Genomic DNA, 16,407 nt, shown 5'->3' with positions numbered 1-16,407 from the left:
GCCGGGACTCCCAGTGTTCAGGTTCAGGCTCTGGTAAGTACCAGTGATGTGTCCCTGGGCAAATCAGTAAACCTCTCCAAATCTCCAGGTGACTCTTAAAGCCAATCGACTGCGGAACAATTGCCATTCCATAAATATACCACAACCAAGGAAATGATGATGGATAATATTGCTTTTTAATCTATTGATAATAAAAACCGAAATGAAAGATATACTATTTTATCTCTCTATGTATAACTTTGTAAAGGGTCAGCGTTGGGACGTGTAGTGAACTGAAAAAGGAAAAGGCCACATATGATTTGGAAGTGATGAGTTTGAACAAAGTATCTTCTGAAGTGGCAGCATATATTTGAATTATGTGATTTGAAGTTATAATTATATAAAATAAACTGGTTAAAAAAGGCAAATTAGAAAAAGAGTTCATGTAATTTACTAAGATGTATATAAATAATTGTCACTCTACATAAAGGAAAAAAATTCAATTTCACAAGATTATCTCTCATCTATTCACAAGAACTCACAGAGGGATAAGATGTCTAAAGAAGGTAGAATATGTAATGACTATCTGTTTTAAAAGGGAGAAGAAGCACTACCTCTGGGAACTGCAAAACTAAAATTCGATGTCTAAAACCATAGAAAGTAGAAAAATCTAATCAGGAATTTGCCCACAACATGAAGGAAGCTGAAGTAACAATTACAGCAATTCGGTAGATAACAAATCCTAACAGATTGCTTTAATTATCTTCTACAACTGAGCAATAGATGTCAGCGATACCAAGAGGAAGGGAAGAAGCATTTTATATAGCCCCTACTGTGTGTCAGACACTGTGCTAAGAGCTTTAAAAATATCTCCTTTGATCTTCACAACAACTTTGGCAAGACAGGTGCTGTTATTGTGCCCATTTCACAGAAATTTTTGAGGAAACTAAGACAAACAGAGGTTAAATAATTTGCCCAGGGTCCCACTGGTGTCTGAGGCCACATTTGAATTCTTGTCTTGCTAACTACAAATCCAGGGCTCCCTAACCACTGTACTACCTATTTCTGGATTAGACATTATCTTGATATGTGTATGCTTTCCACTGCTCTTACATTTTTATCCATAATCTAGAAAAATGGGGTGCTTAGAATCATGAATAAAACTGCAATTAGAAAATAAGAATGAAGAGGTTAAAGGGACAAGAATTATTAAACTTGGGGGGGAAAGTTGCCTGGCTCTCTGCCCTGGTCTTTAAATAGGGAAGATCAGTTGGGTCAAAAGCAGATAGAAATAGGAGCCACTACTGTATAGCTATTTCCTTGTGGCTATATATACTGACTTAGTTTTTAAATTAATATTATCTATGTTTCTTATTTATTTAAATGAATCTTTTTCAAGAATATTATAATCTAGTTCTGTGGCACTGTGCTACGTAGGGGCCACACATATGGTAAATGCCTCGAGGGCAGATGTTCATCTTCCTAAGAGTGTTTTTAAATTTACAAATGTCTGAAGTTCTAATGCTGCCTATATATAAACTTTAAATGGAGCATCATCAAGTTACAGGTCATAGTCTTTGCCATGGAATATCAGTGTATATACTAAAGTAGAAGGGGTCACAGGAATATTCATTGAGAAGGAAGTATATACGTTCATTCACTATTTCCAGAATGCAATTAGTTTTCCATAAGCAGAAATGAAAGGGCATTGGTGATAGCATAAAAAAAAAAAAAAAGAAAGTTTGAGCCGCTTAGAATGACAGGATCCTGATTATAAAGGCATTCAAATCATTGGTTAAGACTTTTCAAATAGGTAGGAGTCTTCTTGGTCACAGACCAAACCAGTAAGTTGCCTGCCTTTTGGGACAGCTGCACCCCATGCAGAGCCAACTTGTTAACACGGTGAGGACTAACATCAGCTCGAAGAGCCTATTATTATATTCCCACTTCAACTTTAATTAATTATTGAATTAAGCAGCTTAGTACTAGAATCAAAGAGCCATAAGTTAAATTTTTCTATAGAGATTTACTTTAATTTTTACATTGCCATTTCCCTTCTTTTTTTTTAAACCCTTGTACTTCGGTGTATTGTCTCATAGGTGAAAGAGTGGTAAGGGTGGGCAATGGGGGTCAAGTGACTTGCCCAGGGTCACACAGCTGGGAAGTGGCTGAGGCCGGCTTTGAACCTAGGACCTCCTGTCTCTAGGCCTGACTCTCACTCCACTGAGCTACCCAGCTGCCCCCATTTCCCTTCTTTTTGAAAAATCTTTTCCCATAAGGAGATTTTTATAAATTGCTAGTAACTGATTCAAAGACTGATAAAAGTATAAAATACTATTTTCTCTTTTATTTGCAATGATATATAATTACCTTAAAACATGGTGCAATAACACAGAATATCTCATTTATTCCACTATTACACTTAAATATAAATCAGTACTAATATCACATTTTCCCATTCCCTTCTCTTCCTTCTTTTTTCTTTTTACCAAAAAGACATTTACTTACCATATCTTGGTATTAACTTCATATTTATAAAGGTCATCTACTAGTCCATATTTGTTGCCTGGTAAGGCTTTATAACCTCCATGTACATAAATAGACTTTGTCATTTCATCATACACACTTGTGTGGCCATATCCACCTTGGACAATTGCTCCTTTTGTTTCTGGAACAAGCCAGGTATTGGATACTAGAAGGGAAAGAAAATAAATGTAAAGAAAATATTACATTTCTAACTGTTAAAAATATAACTATGTTATAAATATAATCACTGAAAATGCCTTCAAGTTGTTAATTCATTTTGCATTTTCTCCAGTGCTAACTATAGAATAGATATTAAACTGAAAAGTAACACTAGCTACTTATAAGGGAGAAAAATAAGGAACTTTAATTATAGTGGATAAGTACTTAAATAAATTATCCATTTTTAAATCTTAAATAGAATGCAAATCAAAATAATTCTGATGTTTCATTTCATAGCTAGAAAATTGCCACAGATGACCAAAGATGTAAATAGCCTATGTTGGATGGGGCTACAGGAAAACAAGAACACTAAAACACTTATAGTAAAGTTGTAAAGTGGTCGAACCATTCTGGAAAGCAACTCAGAATTATATTAAGTGGCAAAGGATTGTGAAAGATTGCTATTGTGCTATAAGAAATGACAAGAAGGATGCTTTTAGAAAATCCCGGACTTACATGAACTGATTCAAAATGAAATAAGCACAACATTGTAAAGCAATATTATATGACAATCAAATGTGAATGATTTAACTATTCAGAGCAAATAAAATGATCCCAGACAATTCTGAGGGTTTTATGATATAAACTGCTTTCCACGACCAGATAAAGAATTTATAGTCTAAATGCAGATTGAACCACACTATTTTATTTCTTTAATTTTTTGCACTGTTTTCTTTCATATTATGACTAATATGGAAATGTGATTTATGTGACTGCACGTGTATTACCTACATCGATTCATTTGCTATCTCATAAAGAAAGGATGGAGAGAATTTAAAACCCCAAAATTTCAAAAACAAATATTAAAAATTCTTTTCACATAGAATTAGAAAAAATAAAACATTTAAAAAAATGTCAAAAAATAAGAAAGGGACTAAAATGTCCATAAATGTATATTATGTCCATAAATATCTGAGTACCTTAGATATAGATATCCCACTACTAGGTTGTGTATGTATATATGTATGTGTATACACACATATATCTTATAAACACACACACCAAGTAAGTGAAAGATAGAGCTTCCATATAAATCAAAATATTCCTAGAAATACTTTTTTGTGGTAGGAAAGAACTAGGAACAAAGTAGATGGCCATTAACAGGCAATAGCTTTGAAACAAATTATGGTATATTAATATAATGGAATAGTAATGGATCATACAAAGAACAGATGAATATAAGTAATTTAGACAAGCATGGAAAGATCCATATGAACTGATATAGAATGAGTTATATTTTCCAGAGATGTACATATAAATGTTGAGAGCCACACGTGCACTGCCCAAGCAAGCTCAGCATTCGAGTGACTTCAAAAGAAAGTGTGGGAGAAAAGAGGTATTAGGATGCCTACCAAATTGACCATCCATAGAGCCGTAGTGCTAGCCTCATTGTTGTATGCTTGTGAAACTTGCAGAAGGCATGTACTCTTACAGAAGTCAGAAGAAGTGATAAAAGGACACTCCTCTATGCCACAATCTTTATATTTGATAGGTTCATATATTGTACTAACTTAAGAGTAGTTTCAAGTGTGGCAAAGTTATTCCTGAGTAAATAGAGTGTGTTAAACATTATCAGTGGATATCGTGATGAATTTGGAATTGTAAAAACTTGAATTGAAGGACTTTCATTGAAACTAGCTATGTGACAAGTCACTTCAACTCTCTGCTCATCATCTGTAAAATTAGTATGGTTGAATTCCAAATGCCCTTCTACCTCTGAATCTATGATCCTATGCCCCTATATGTGTAAATAAAATGTAAAAGTGTAATATCTCACTATAAAATCTCTACGCTCCTAACACAATGCACAATTTACCAACAGAGAAAGTCATAGCATAATCACTGACTCAACAAAAATAATTTAGTTCTATACGAGTTATAATGATGAAAATATAATCATAATCTTAAGTAGGGCACTTAAGAGACTTTTAAGAAATTACAAGAAAATTACATGTAACCAAACACCTTCTTCTTATCCATATCCATATCCATTCAGATCCAGAACTTCGTGTTTTGGAGTTCTGATCAAATAATGAAAAAAGTCTAATCAGGAACAAGAAAGATGGTGAAATTCAAAAATGCAATATACAGATAATTCTAAAGCAATAAATTGAGCACTGCTTCAAAGCCAATAACATTCGATATACATAAAGCATGGTTAATTTCTAATCATGTCAACTTAATTAAAGATCTGCTAAGTGCCTACTATGATGAAGATACTTTGCTAGTTATAGAGTATCCAAAAATGAAAAATTATGCATTCTTTGCCCTTGTTAAACTTATAGTTGAGTGAAGGGATGGCCCACATAAATATACCATAACTTATAATGTTGCTCATTTCTCAATTTGTTTACAATTCACTTAATACTTCAGGATTAGCTTGTGTTAAATATGTTAAAATTTTTTCTTGCTATTCTTCATATGTTTTACTAATTTTGAACTTACCACTGACAAGTCAACAGTATGACTATGCAAAGAAAACTGATTCAGAGATAACTCCTAAACCAATAACAAATCATTTTTTCAATTTAATGCATTTCATTTCATGGTGTTATTTGATCATCACCATTTCTAGCACCTAACATTTTTTCTCAAAGAAAGTATATGTGAAATGAAAGTTTAGCCTTCTCTAATTTCTTATTTGATCTTTATGAATTATGCTTTGACATCATATTTCTCCCTAATCTTCAGCTTTTGCTATTTTTTCAATTAAGTTAAGATCAGAGAATACTGACTTGATTTATCCATGGGATTTCTCCCTCATCATCATCCACAATTAATCTTGGCAAATAAGGTGCATTTATTTTCAAGATGACCCCTTTACATTATTACTCATCATTAGTAATATAATACACTATGACCAAATATCTCAAGAAATAACATTTCTGTTCACAAAGTGTAGAATTAAACTTATCCTGCCAACTTCTTTCTTTGCCTCTCCAAGGACTAACTGGAAGCTATACTTCCACTTATCAGCTTATGTAAAATTAGTATGGTTGAATTCCAAATGCCCTTCTTTCTTCCTGTTTAGCTTATGGCAAGAAGGTCAAGACTGATATTATTCCATTCCTCTATTGATATGTCCATTCACTGGCCTTTGGACAAGGATTTCCCAGCTACAGCAATTGTAATAGTCAGCACCAAAAGAAATGATAACCAGGATGAGTTCAGAAAAATCTGGAAAGACTTCTATAAACTGATGCAAAATGAGGTGACTAGAACCAGGAGAATAATGTATACAGAGACAGAAATGTAATATGATGATCAGCTGTGAAGGACTAAACCATTATCAGCAAAGTTCCACAAGGGGCACATGATGAAAAATGCTATCCACAACCAAAGAAAGAACTGTTGGAACTGACTGCAGATCAAAGCTTGCCATCTTCCATTTTATTTACCTCATGAGTTTTTTTATTATATTGTGATATGTGTTTTCTTTCAAATCATGAGCAATATGGAAATGTGTATGTATGAAAGCACAATTCATGAAATACATGAAGGTATAACCTATATCAGACTATTTACCACCTTGAAGACTGGAAGGAAAAGAGGAAGAGAGAAAATCTGAATCTTAAAATGTCATAAAACAATTATCAAAAATTGTTTCTACATATAACAAAAAATAAATAGTAAAATTAAAGCACATGAATTATCTTAAAACAATGAGTGTAACTTTTAATTTTTATTTGTTTCATGTACCGCCATTGATGATAGAAAACGCATAAATGTCAATTATAATCTTACATGTCTAACCAATGTGAATTAATTGCCATAATATGAAAACCTCTTTATCCAAAAGTATTAAGCAAACATTTGACTAATTTACCAAGTGGAGGAATATGGCTGACAAAGGACAGCTCGTTTTTAAAATAAAATTATTTCTAAAATCTTATGAAAAATTATGATGAAAAAATGTGTACAGTATCCCTTCATAAAACAAAGAGAAGTATGAAATAAAACTAAATGATCCTTGGTGTGACACACAACTAAGCCAAATCTTCCCAGTGGTATACACTGAGGAAAGCAGAATACACAGAAGAAAGATAAAAAAGATTTTTTAAAATTACAATAAACTTTTTAAAATCGAGAACACTGGAACCACCATACTTAGATACTAACAATATAGTTCCAGATATGCTTATAGGAGAGAAATGGTATTAAAGAGATCAAAGACAAGAAAAATATCCAAGTTGGATAAAGTACATATAGAAGAAGCACAGAAAATACAGAATACAATGTGAGAATACTGAGAGATAAAAATATACAAGGTATCTCAAGGAAAAGATACCACATACATGGAAAAAACTGATCCTATTAACAGAAAGAGAAAGGCAAATAAAGTCAATAACTATAGACCTATATCCCTGTTCTCTTATCAATATGAAAGTCATCTGCAGATAAATTAAGGGCATCCCTGATAAAAGCATCATTAGGAGGAACAAGGAGGGTTTCACAAAATCTTACAATGAACTGTATACATATCATTCACAATCATCTGAAGGACATAGAGAATATAAAGTCCTACTGTGCTGATGTTTGCTAATTATTTTTTTAAAAAAGGATTTTATTTTGTAGAATTTAAAATGCTGCCTCATTTTCCATTAGGCATCTCATATCACTACTGCAAAATCATCCAGGATTCTTTGAAAGATAGAAATACAGAAAAAATGGAATACAGAAAATTAGAAAACAATGAAGGAGGAAAAAGAGGAAATTAATCTCTCTGAGTTCCTCACATATATAATGAATTTTTTGTTATTGTTTAGTCATTTCAGACATCCAATTGTTCATGACCCCATTTACAGTTATCGTGGCAAAGATATGGAGTGCTTTGCAATGCCCTTCTCCAACTAATTTAACATATAAGGAAACTGAGGCAAACAGGGTTAAATGACCTACCCAGGGTCACATGGAAAGTAAATGTCTGAAGCCAAATTTGAACTCAGATCTTCCTGACTCCAGGACTAGCACTCTATCTACTGAAACTGCCCTAAGAATGTGTTTATTTCATATTATTGTTGTAAGTGAAGTATAGTATTTAAGAAACTTAAAAGTTTTCTAGGAACATAAAAGTAAATTGCTTCTATGGAATAATATTTTCTGACTGTAAGGGGATGATCAAAGGTCCTGCTTTGCAAAAAGGAAAGAATTCCCAGAGCAATGTGATTCTTGGAAAGAGATGATACCCCCATGGACAAGAAGGCTGAGGAAAAATTAATCAACTTTGAAGCAAAGGTTTGGACATTGCACTCCACTGTGAGTTCCTGGAATAATTGTGGATCCATTGGGAGGGAGAGTTGTCTGTCTAGCATCTCTAAAATATGCTTCCACCTTGAAGAAGTTCAAACCATTGAATGGCACAAAAGGTCTCACGGAGGGGATAGCATTTTGTAAAACTCTTACAGAAAGAGAGTTTAACCAAAATGTCAAGGAGTTGAGCCAGATGTGTAGGTCTCTTCTGTGGGGAATTACAACCACAGGGTGGCAGAGTCTGAAGTATTTTAGAAAACAAAACAAACAAAAAAAAAAAGTAAGACCACTCAGACAGGGAAGAGAAATGTCCTGGAATCTAATGAGCTATTTACTAAGTGCTTTATGTATTATTTGGATATATTTTCCTTTCTTCTGCATTGTCTATGGAATGAAATAAAAACTTCCTTGCACTTGAAAAATATCCTTGTTACCCTGAATTCATAGGAACTGTATTATCCACATCTGCAGAAACCATGGCAATGGGTAAAACAACAGCCCTCTAACAACCAACTAGCATGTACTAAGTTCTTATTGTGTGTTTAATAGTGCACTAGGCAATTAACCAAAGAGAGAATGATGATACTTCAGGTAAAGTTTCCAAGATCAAACACAATTCATTGACCCCCACAGCTTGGAATGATGAGTCAAGAGTTATATTTAGAATGACTAACCAACAAATGAATTTTTGGAGTATAGTCCATTCATAAAGTGGTGACCACTAATATTCTTAAAATTCACAAGTTTTAGAAAGTATTTGTTATTTAAATAAAAAATCAAAAAGAAAAATTTGCACAGTAAATCCTCCTTTGAAGCAGTTAGGTAGTACACTGGATAGAGCTTAAGACCAAGAATCAGGAAGACCTGAGTTCAAATTTAACTACAGAGATCTAGTAGTTTTGGGACATTGGGCAAGTCACTTAATCTCTAAATGTCTTAACTATAAAAATAGATATAATAGCACCCACTACACAAGATTATTATGAGAATCAAAAGAGATATTTGTAATGCACTTAGGCTGGCATATAGTAGGTGCCACATGTTTATTTCCTCTCCCTTCTTTCATGAGTCACCAAACATTGTCTTTTGGAAATTGATGAGATATAAAAGGCTCTTTAATGCCATATGACTTCAAATCATGGAAAAACAGGTTACCACAATAATTTCATATAAGAAAAGGAAACAAGGAGATACTTGTTATCTAAGAAGTGACATAAAATATGTCAGCATATACATAATTTGAAAAAAAGAGTTATATCATGAAGGGAAGTAAATAGGAGAGATAATAGATTTTCAAAACTTTCTACTAATAATCACTAAAAAATCCAAGCATTCAAATGAGTACTCAAGCACAATTTCTAGATCTTCTACAAAGGATATGCAGAAATCATTGATTAGACTCAGTTTGAAAAGGTCATATCAGCACAAGTGAAGGAAGTAACAGCTCTGATGAAATCATGTATCAGTTGAATAAGATTAAAGAATCATGAATAAAGCAGAAAGACCCTTAGAGTTAGAAGCAGACAGGTTTTTAGAGGTCTTTGAGGAAATTAAGGGCCAGAAGGGCTTACTGACTTGTGCCAGTTCACCAGACAGTAATAAGTGGCAAAAGTATTATTTAACCCAGGACCTCTTATCTCTAGAGCCAGCATTTTTAACTGCACCATATTGCCTTCTCCAAAGTCAAAATAAAATATCACTATCCTGGCTATAAAACACATCACCTTACCTAACAATGAAGTTCAGGTGATGGGTTTTCAAACCATAAGAAACATAGTAATAGAAAAATATGCTATTAGTTGACTCCTAAACATAGCCCCCCCCAAAAAAAAAACTAAAAGCAAGAGACCATTTTGAAGTTTTTCTAAAACAAAACACTGATATCATACTCACCTTGAGACTCACATTGAGATTCTTAGAAAGTTTATGAGGTATTGCTAACCGAAAGTGAAATAAATTTCCCTCTGGACTAACCCAGAAAAGCTTTATGGTCCAAGTTAGTAAAACCATCCACATAATTCCCCTCCAGAGATTTATAGATTCCCAAAAAGCAATAACTTTAAGAATAGCACAAAAGGGCAAAGGGAAGCACCTTTACTTCTGCAGCAGGTCCAAAGGATTTTTCATCATCTCAAAATTATAGATAAATCCAATGTAGCCAGATATGTAAGGAAACATAAACCTACTTACCCTACATGTTGTAGTTCTATTTTGAGGAAAACACAAGTACTGCTTTTTTCCCAGATTAAATACATTTTACTTTTTCTAAGCAAATTAATACCCAAATAATTTTGAAACAGTTCCTTTAGGAACCAGATAGTTTTGAAGAAAAAAGGTGGATGCAGTAAACTGTGGTATTGCATATCTGGCCATCATACAAGTAACCAAGATACTACTGAGACTGCTCTAAGTAAAACATATATAATTCACTGCATATTTAAATAAGGATGGCATCATTTTGAACTTTTATTAATTTTAATAAATTATTGTATTATTTTTAATTATTTCTCAGTATGAAAATTTAAAATCTGAAAAGCCAGTTCTAATTTGGAAAGTTATTTAAATATTTACTCTATGCAAGAATACTCTATTTTACTAGATAGATACTATCTACAATGGGCAAAAACGAAACTTCCTACTTCCAACAAACTTATACCTAACAATTAAAAAACTTTATTTCAATTGCATCTTTTAGATAAGACATTATATCAAATGGTATAAGCACCATTAAAATATAGATTTATCATAAATAGTATGTATTTAATGAAATTATAAGTAATGATAGAAAAAAATAAAGTTTGAGCTTCCCTATACATTGCACTACTAAGTTCAGCATTTTGACAAAATTAGCTTAAGCTTAAAAAAAGGAAAGTTGAGTAGTGGTGGAAGTGGTAGAAGTGGTGGTGATGGTGGTGATACGTGCTTGTGTGTATTTTTTTTCCACACACCTTCCTACAAAAATTTCTCTTAGTGATTTTACTTTTCATTTTCACTAATAGTTGAATATGGCTACTTTTGTCCATTCCAATGAAAAAACCCAGGGTAAGTTGAGTAGGATTGTTTAATTTGAATGTAAAAAAATGTAAAAATATTTCATAGGACATGAACAACATTTTTAAACAAACAAAAATAAATCAGACCAATGAGTAATTTGAATATGAACTAAAATACTGGTTAAGGTTGGAAGAAAACTGAGACAACTTAAGGCTATTAAAATGTAAAAAAAAAAATCTTTTACATAATTAAGAAAACACTGCTGAAGGAAACAATTGATAGTATAGTAACAAGGTCCAAGTACAAATGATCTTTAGGACCCAAGTCCTCAACAGTACCTGAATCCTTTTCCCCAAAGGCTAACCAAAGGAATTTATTTCATTTGAACACTACGTGAGGCAGATAAGTGGCACAGTTGGAGCTGGCATCAAGAAGGCCTGTACTCAAATCCAGCCTCAGACACTCACTAACAGGGTGACTCCAATCCCTTCACTTCTCTGTGTCTCCATTTCCTTGTCTGTAAAATGAAGATTAAAACTACTGGGAAAAGTGGAAAGCAGTTTGGTAAAACCAAGGGTACAAACCAACATTTCATCTCATATACCAAGATACCTCCAAATGGATTCATAGTCTGGACATAAACAAATTAGAAGAACATGTAAGAAATTGTCTTTCAGATCAATGAAGAGGAGAAGAGTTCATGGCCAAGGAAAAAAAGAGAATCCCAGAATATAAAATGGACAATTTTGGAATTATATGAAATTTAAATGATTTGCACAGACAAAACCATTGTAGCTAATATTTTAAAAAGAAATTGGAAAAATAAAACTCTGAAGAAAGTTTTGCTGAAAAGAGTCCCATTTCCAACATCTGTCTTATTTTCAACAAAGCATTTTTTAAGCAGCCACAGGCAATTAAATGAAATAATGAATTATTTCCCACTGTGTGTAAAAACAATCTTGGCCTAGCAGCAGCACATTTTACCTAAAAGTAAAATTGATAAGAGCTAGAAATTTATTAATTTGGGGGCAGCTGGTAGCTCAGTGGATTGAGAGCCAGGCCTAGAGATGGGAGGTCCTAGGATCAAATCCGGCCTCAGCCACTTCCCAGCTGTGTGACCCTGGGCAAGTCACTTGACCCCTATTGCCCACCCTTACCACTCTTCTACCTATGAGCCAATACACCAAAGTTAAGGGTTTAAAAAAGAAAAGAAAAGAAAATTATTAATTTCAGGGGATTTTTAAAAATCCCTCAGTTTTGCTGATCACCATCATCAATTCAGAGTGAAATTTGGATATTAAAAATTCATAATTACCTTAGCCAATTTCTGATTATTTATCTTTTTTAATATCTTTCCCTGGATTTAAGAGATTTCATTTTTAATATGAAATCATATTGCTTTATAAAAATTTCTTAAAACTTAAAATATTTATTGTTGGCAGTAGGGTTCTTGCCAGACAAATGGAACAAGTATCATTTAAAACCAATATATATTTGAAAGTACCTACACTATTAAAATCAATAAAGAAAAACTTTTTGTAGCACTATAGTATAATATTTAATAATAGAACTAGAAAGAAAAAATTACTTCCCTAAGGAGATAACCCTTCCCCTTATAACAAAGATGATAAATGACTGTATTACTTACATTAAAAATTACCTTACTTTACTAGCTACCATTCCCTAAAGAATTTTGAGCAGAGAACTTAATTCTTCTGACAATATTTTTAATTGTATTTACCCACTTTGTTTTGTGTACTTTTATTCTAGAGTACTTTTCAGAAAGAAAGATGTTATGTACATATATAGGCTTCTAATGAACATAATACATTTTCTATTTCAGTATTACAAAAACAATCATAATTAAGCCTCCTTTTGCTGAAATATAAAGAATTAATGGTAAGGAAATGAGGATACTTTTATTTTTTCTAAAAAGGAATATTAAAATACTCAAAATTCATTTTCACTCAAATAATCCTTTCCAGTAACCTTTTTGTTCTATTATTCTTCAAATATTGGTTCAGCTAATTATTATTTGACCTTAAGCAAATCACTAAACCTAAACCATCACTATACTTACCTCTAACTCTTTTTCTAATTTCTGAATCCTTTTTTTTAATTAATTTTTAAGTTGCCATTAAAAACTAAAACAGTACTAGAGACAGGAGGTCCTAGGTTCAAACCCGGCCTCAGCCACTTCCCAGCTGTGTGACCCTGGGCAAGTCACTTGACCCCCATTGCCCACCCTTACCAATCTTCCACCTATGAGACAATACACCAAAGTACAAGGGTTTAAAAAAGAAAAAAACTAAAACAGTATAATAATTTATTTTGTTTCTATATTAAAGTATAAGCTAAAATGATAAAAACACATATAAATAAATAGAATGTTTATTTTGAATTTTAACGTGGTTTTAAAAATTGTTTTAGTAAGAACATGGTCTGATAATTTTTAAAAATAATACCACGATAAGGAAATAACTTTATAATCATGGGCCCAATAGGGCCTAGATTCTTAATCTACAATGATCTACCATTGCATTTAAAATTCCATGACTCAAAATGATTTTCTTCAGAGGTATAAATTTGTGTATGCTCAGATATAAATATATGTGTGCACATATATGTCAATATCTATATGTAAATAATATAACTAATAAACCTGTCAAAGTTTCTTACAAAAAATGATTACTGATTAACTAATACACTCAAAGAAAAACCAACATAAATTCCAATTAGGTTAAAAGAAACAATCTAATGAATATAAAAATAATTCATTTAAATTAAGTGAAGCAAGAATATTTCTCCCTTTATAATAAAATTAACAAACCTGGTTTACAGAATTCTAACATGAAAGTTATTATTCCTTTTTTGATTCCTCAATACTAAATTACTTTTAATAATAATAACAATAACTTAGTTTATTCAGCTAGACTTTTGCCTAGTTTGAAATTGATCATGTAATGTTATATGTTTCTTATTAAAGAATGTGGTAAGAACCAAAAATCAGGCCTTATTGTTGTTTTAGAGGTAGATTTTTCTCTGGAAAAAAATTATCTAAATATCATGTTCATTTATAGAATTATTCACTTGCTTCCCTCATTTATTTTAAAATATTTAATTTGAAATGCTAGAAAAGATATGATGATAATAATAACTCACATTTATATGGCACTTTAATGTTTGCAAAGCACTCTACATATATTATCTCATTTTATGATATATGATGAGTTTATTAGCACAAATTATTAACAAAAATGTACTCTGGAAATTTTCCATTTCTAGATGTTCGGTTTTATTGTAAGAGCCTTGGCAGCTTCATACAGAGCCCTTGACATATTTTCAATGGGAAAGAACGCATCATGGGAAATTTGGGGTCTAACTCAAACTTCATGCTGTTACGACTTTCCCTTGTCCCCAGAATAACGCTTGAGAGACTTCATATGTTTAGTTGTCTCCGATGAGAGAGAGGCAGCGTGGCGTGGAGGAAAGGGGATGCATTTTGTTCTAGGTGGGGTGGCGATGCAGGAGAGGGCCTGATGGAGAGATGGCCCAAGTCCTCTGAGGCAGGAGGGCCTGAGCTGAGGGAAGGGGGGAAGGGATCAGCTAAGGGGCTGCTGGGTGGGATCACAGCTTCTTGGATTGCTTATCCCGGCTTCAGGGCTGATGTTGAATGCGATTGACTGAGGCTGAACTTTAATGGAGCATCCCTTTCCCTCAGACCCCGGAAGGTGTCCTCAGTGATCCTTGGGGCAAGGATGACTTTCATGTAAGTAGGTCTTTAGGATTTAATCCTAATAAACTTAGGGGAAGGGAACAGGGTTGAAGGAAAGAAGTGTCAGGCAAGCTCCATTAAAAACCACCATGAGAAGGTTGTCCTTAGAGGCGAGCAGGCCCGAGCTGTCAGCTGGAGGGTCCGCCTGGCAGAGCCAGGCCCTGGCCTGAACCAGATTATCTGAGTGTTGATGTCTGTCCTGGATGTTCAGGTGACTGGATGAATAGCTCAGCTCTACACAGCAGTGTGGGGCAGGAGGCCGGACCCTAAGCTTATTTGGTGTGGCTTTCCCAAATCCCAACCAAACCACCTCCAGGTCCCCTTCTCGGAAATGAGGGAGCTTCTTGTTCAAACTTCTCCCTTTGATAGTCCTGGCAGTAACTGCTTCTGCTTGCCGGCTCACGGCCTCCAGGTGGGTTTCAAATTCTAAACTGCTCAGGGTCACTCATCCTGGTCTCCATTTTGCTTAGCGGAAGATAATTTGGTAAGATAATTTGAATGCTGGGGTTTGGCAGGCTGCTTTCTAAGCCACAGTAACTTGGGTACGTGGCATCTGGTTCCTCCAATCAATAGTCCTGAAGTTAAAAGATGACAAATCTCAGTGAAACTTCAGCCCCCAGAGATCTGGGTAGCTATGAACAATCAGATAGAATGGAGAAAACCAACTAGTCAGCTATAATAAAGATTTTAAAAGAAATTCACAATTTGCTGGGGCAAAAGAATCCTTCCTGAAATGGTTCCAGATGTCTCAATAAAATGTCACTAATGCTCCCAAAAGCTGACCATGGATTACTTTCTTGCCCAACCTATGCTTATAAAAACTATACCTAGAGCCACAGGTTGGGGCACCAGAGCTCATAGAAGATGTCAAAGGAAAAATGTCTTTAAAAATCCTTTCAGGATAGTCTGGAAGATATAAAAGATCTGATGAAAGAGAAAAGAAACAAACAACTGGCCCAAATAGGCAAGACCAAGCCTATTCTTGCTGCTAAGTGCAAGATACTCACCAACCCATCTGCACAGTTGAAAAGTTACCAGGAGAATAACACCAAAGGACAAGAAGAGTAGGAATGGAGGTAAAAAAAAAACCCTTTCCAAAAATAATTAGATGAACCTATGGACTCCAGTGAGACCTATAATTTTAATTTTGAAGAACGTGTTCACTTCACTCCTTTCTGGCAAAAGAAAGCAAATGATAATTGTGAACAAGAAGAAGTCGGTATTCATTCTGAGATGAACGACTCGGAATCAAGTGATTCAGAACAAGATTCCAGTGAACTCTATGTACCTTTTAAACAAAAATCCAAATACATGCAAAGTCTGGATCCTGACTCATTTATAAGTTCCATCCAAATGAGGCATTTTCAGAACAGAAGAAATGTGTGACTGAAAACGCCCCTGAGAGCTCTGAGAGACCAGCAGTGTCAGTTCACCTTCTGAAAATCAACAGTCATTTCATCTCAGCTTGAAAGATGTCACCAATATCCATCAAACGTCTGGTGCAAAAAGTAGAAAACATTCCATTCCATTCAGCAAGAGAGAAGAACGTTCTTCACTGTCCCTGCATAAGTGCAGGTGTATCCTCAGAGTGAATTATAAGATACCTACCCTTGCCACAAAACTGAGGCAAGGAGACTCATTTACAGTTGTATGTTTTTTGAATT

General features: G+C 33.8%; 1 protein-coding gene across 1 annotated transcript in view; it reads right to left on the bottom strand.

Moving 5' to 3' along the window:
* The window catches only part of ATRNL1 (attractin like 1), a 1,097,315-nt gene that overhangs the window by 959,494 nt on the left and 121,414 nt on the right, over positions 1 to 16,407 (bottom strand). Inside the window, exon 9 of the mRNA XM_044665614.1 lies at positions 2,488 to 2,671. Within this exon, the coding sequence (XP_044521549.1) occupies positions 2,488 to 2,671 (184 nt within the window). The remainder of the gene's footprint in view (positions 1 to 2,487; positions 2,672 to 16,407) is intronic.

Source organism: Gracilinanus agilis, chromosome 2 (assembly GCF_016433145.1).
Source record: "Gracilinanus agilis isolate LMUSP501 chromosome 2, AgileGrace, whole genome shotgun sequence".
In the NCBI taxonomy this organism is placed as follows: Eukaryota; Metazoa; Chordata; class Mammalia; order Didelphimorphia; family Didelphidae; genus Gracilinanus; species Gracilinanus agilis.
The sequence above is the reverse complement of the archived record's forward strand: the minus strand, read 5'-3'. Positions and strand labels throughout refer to the sequence as shown.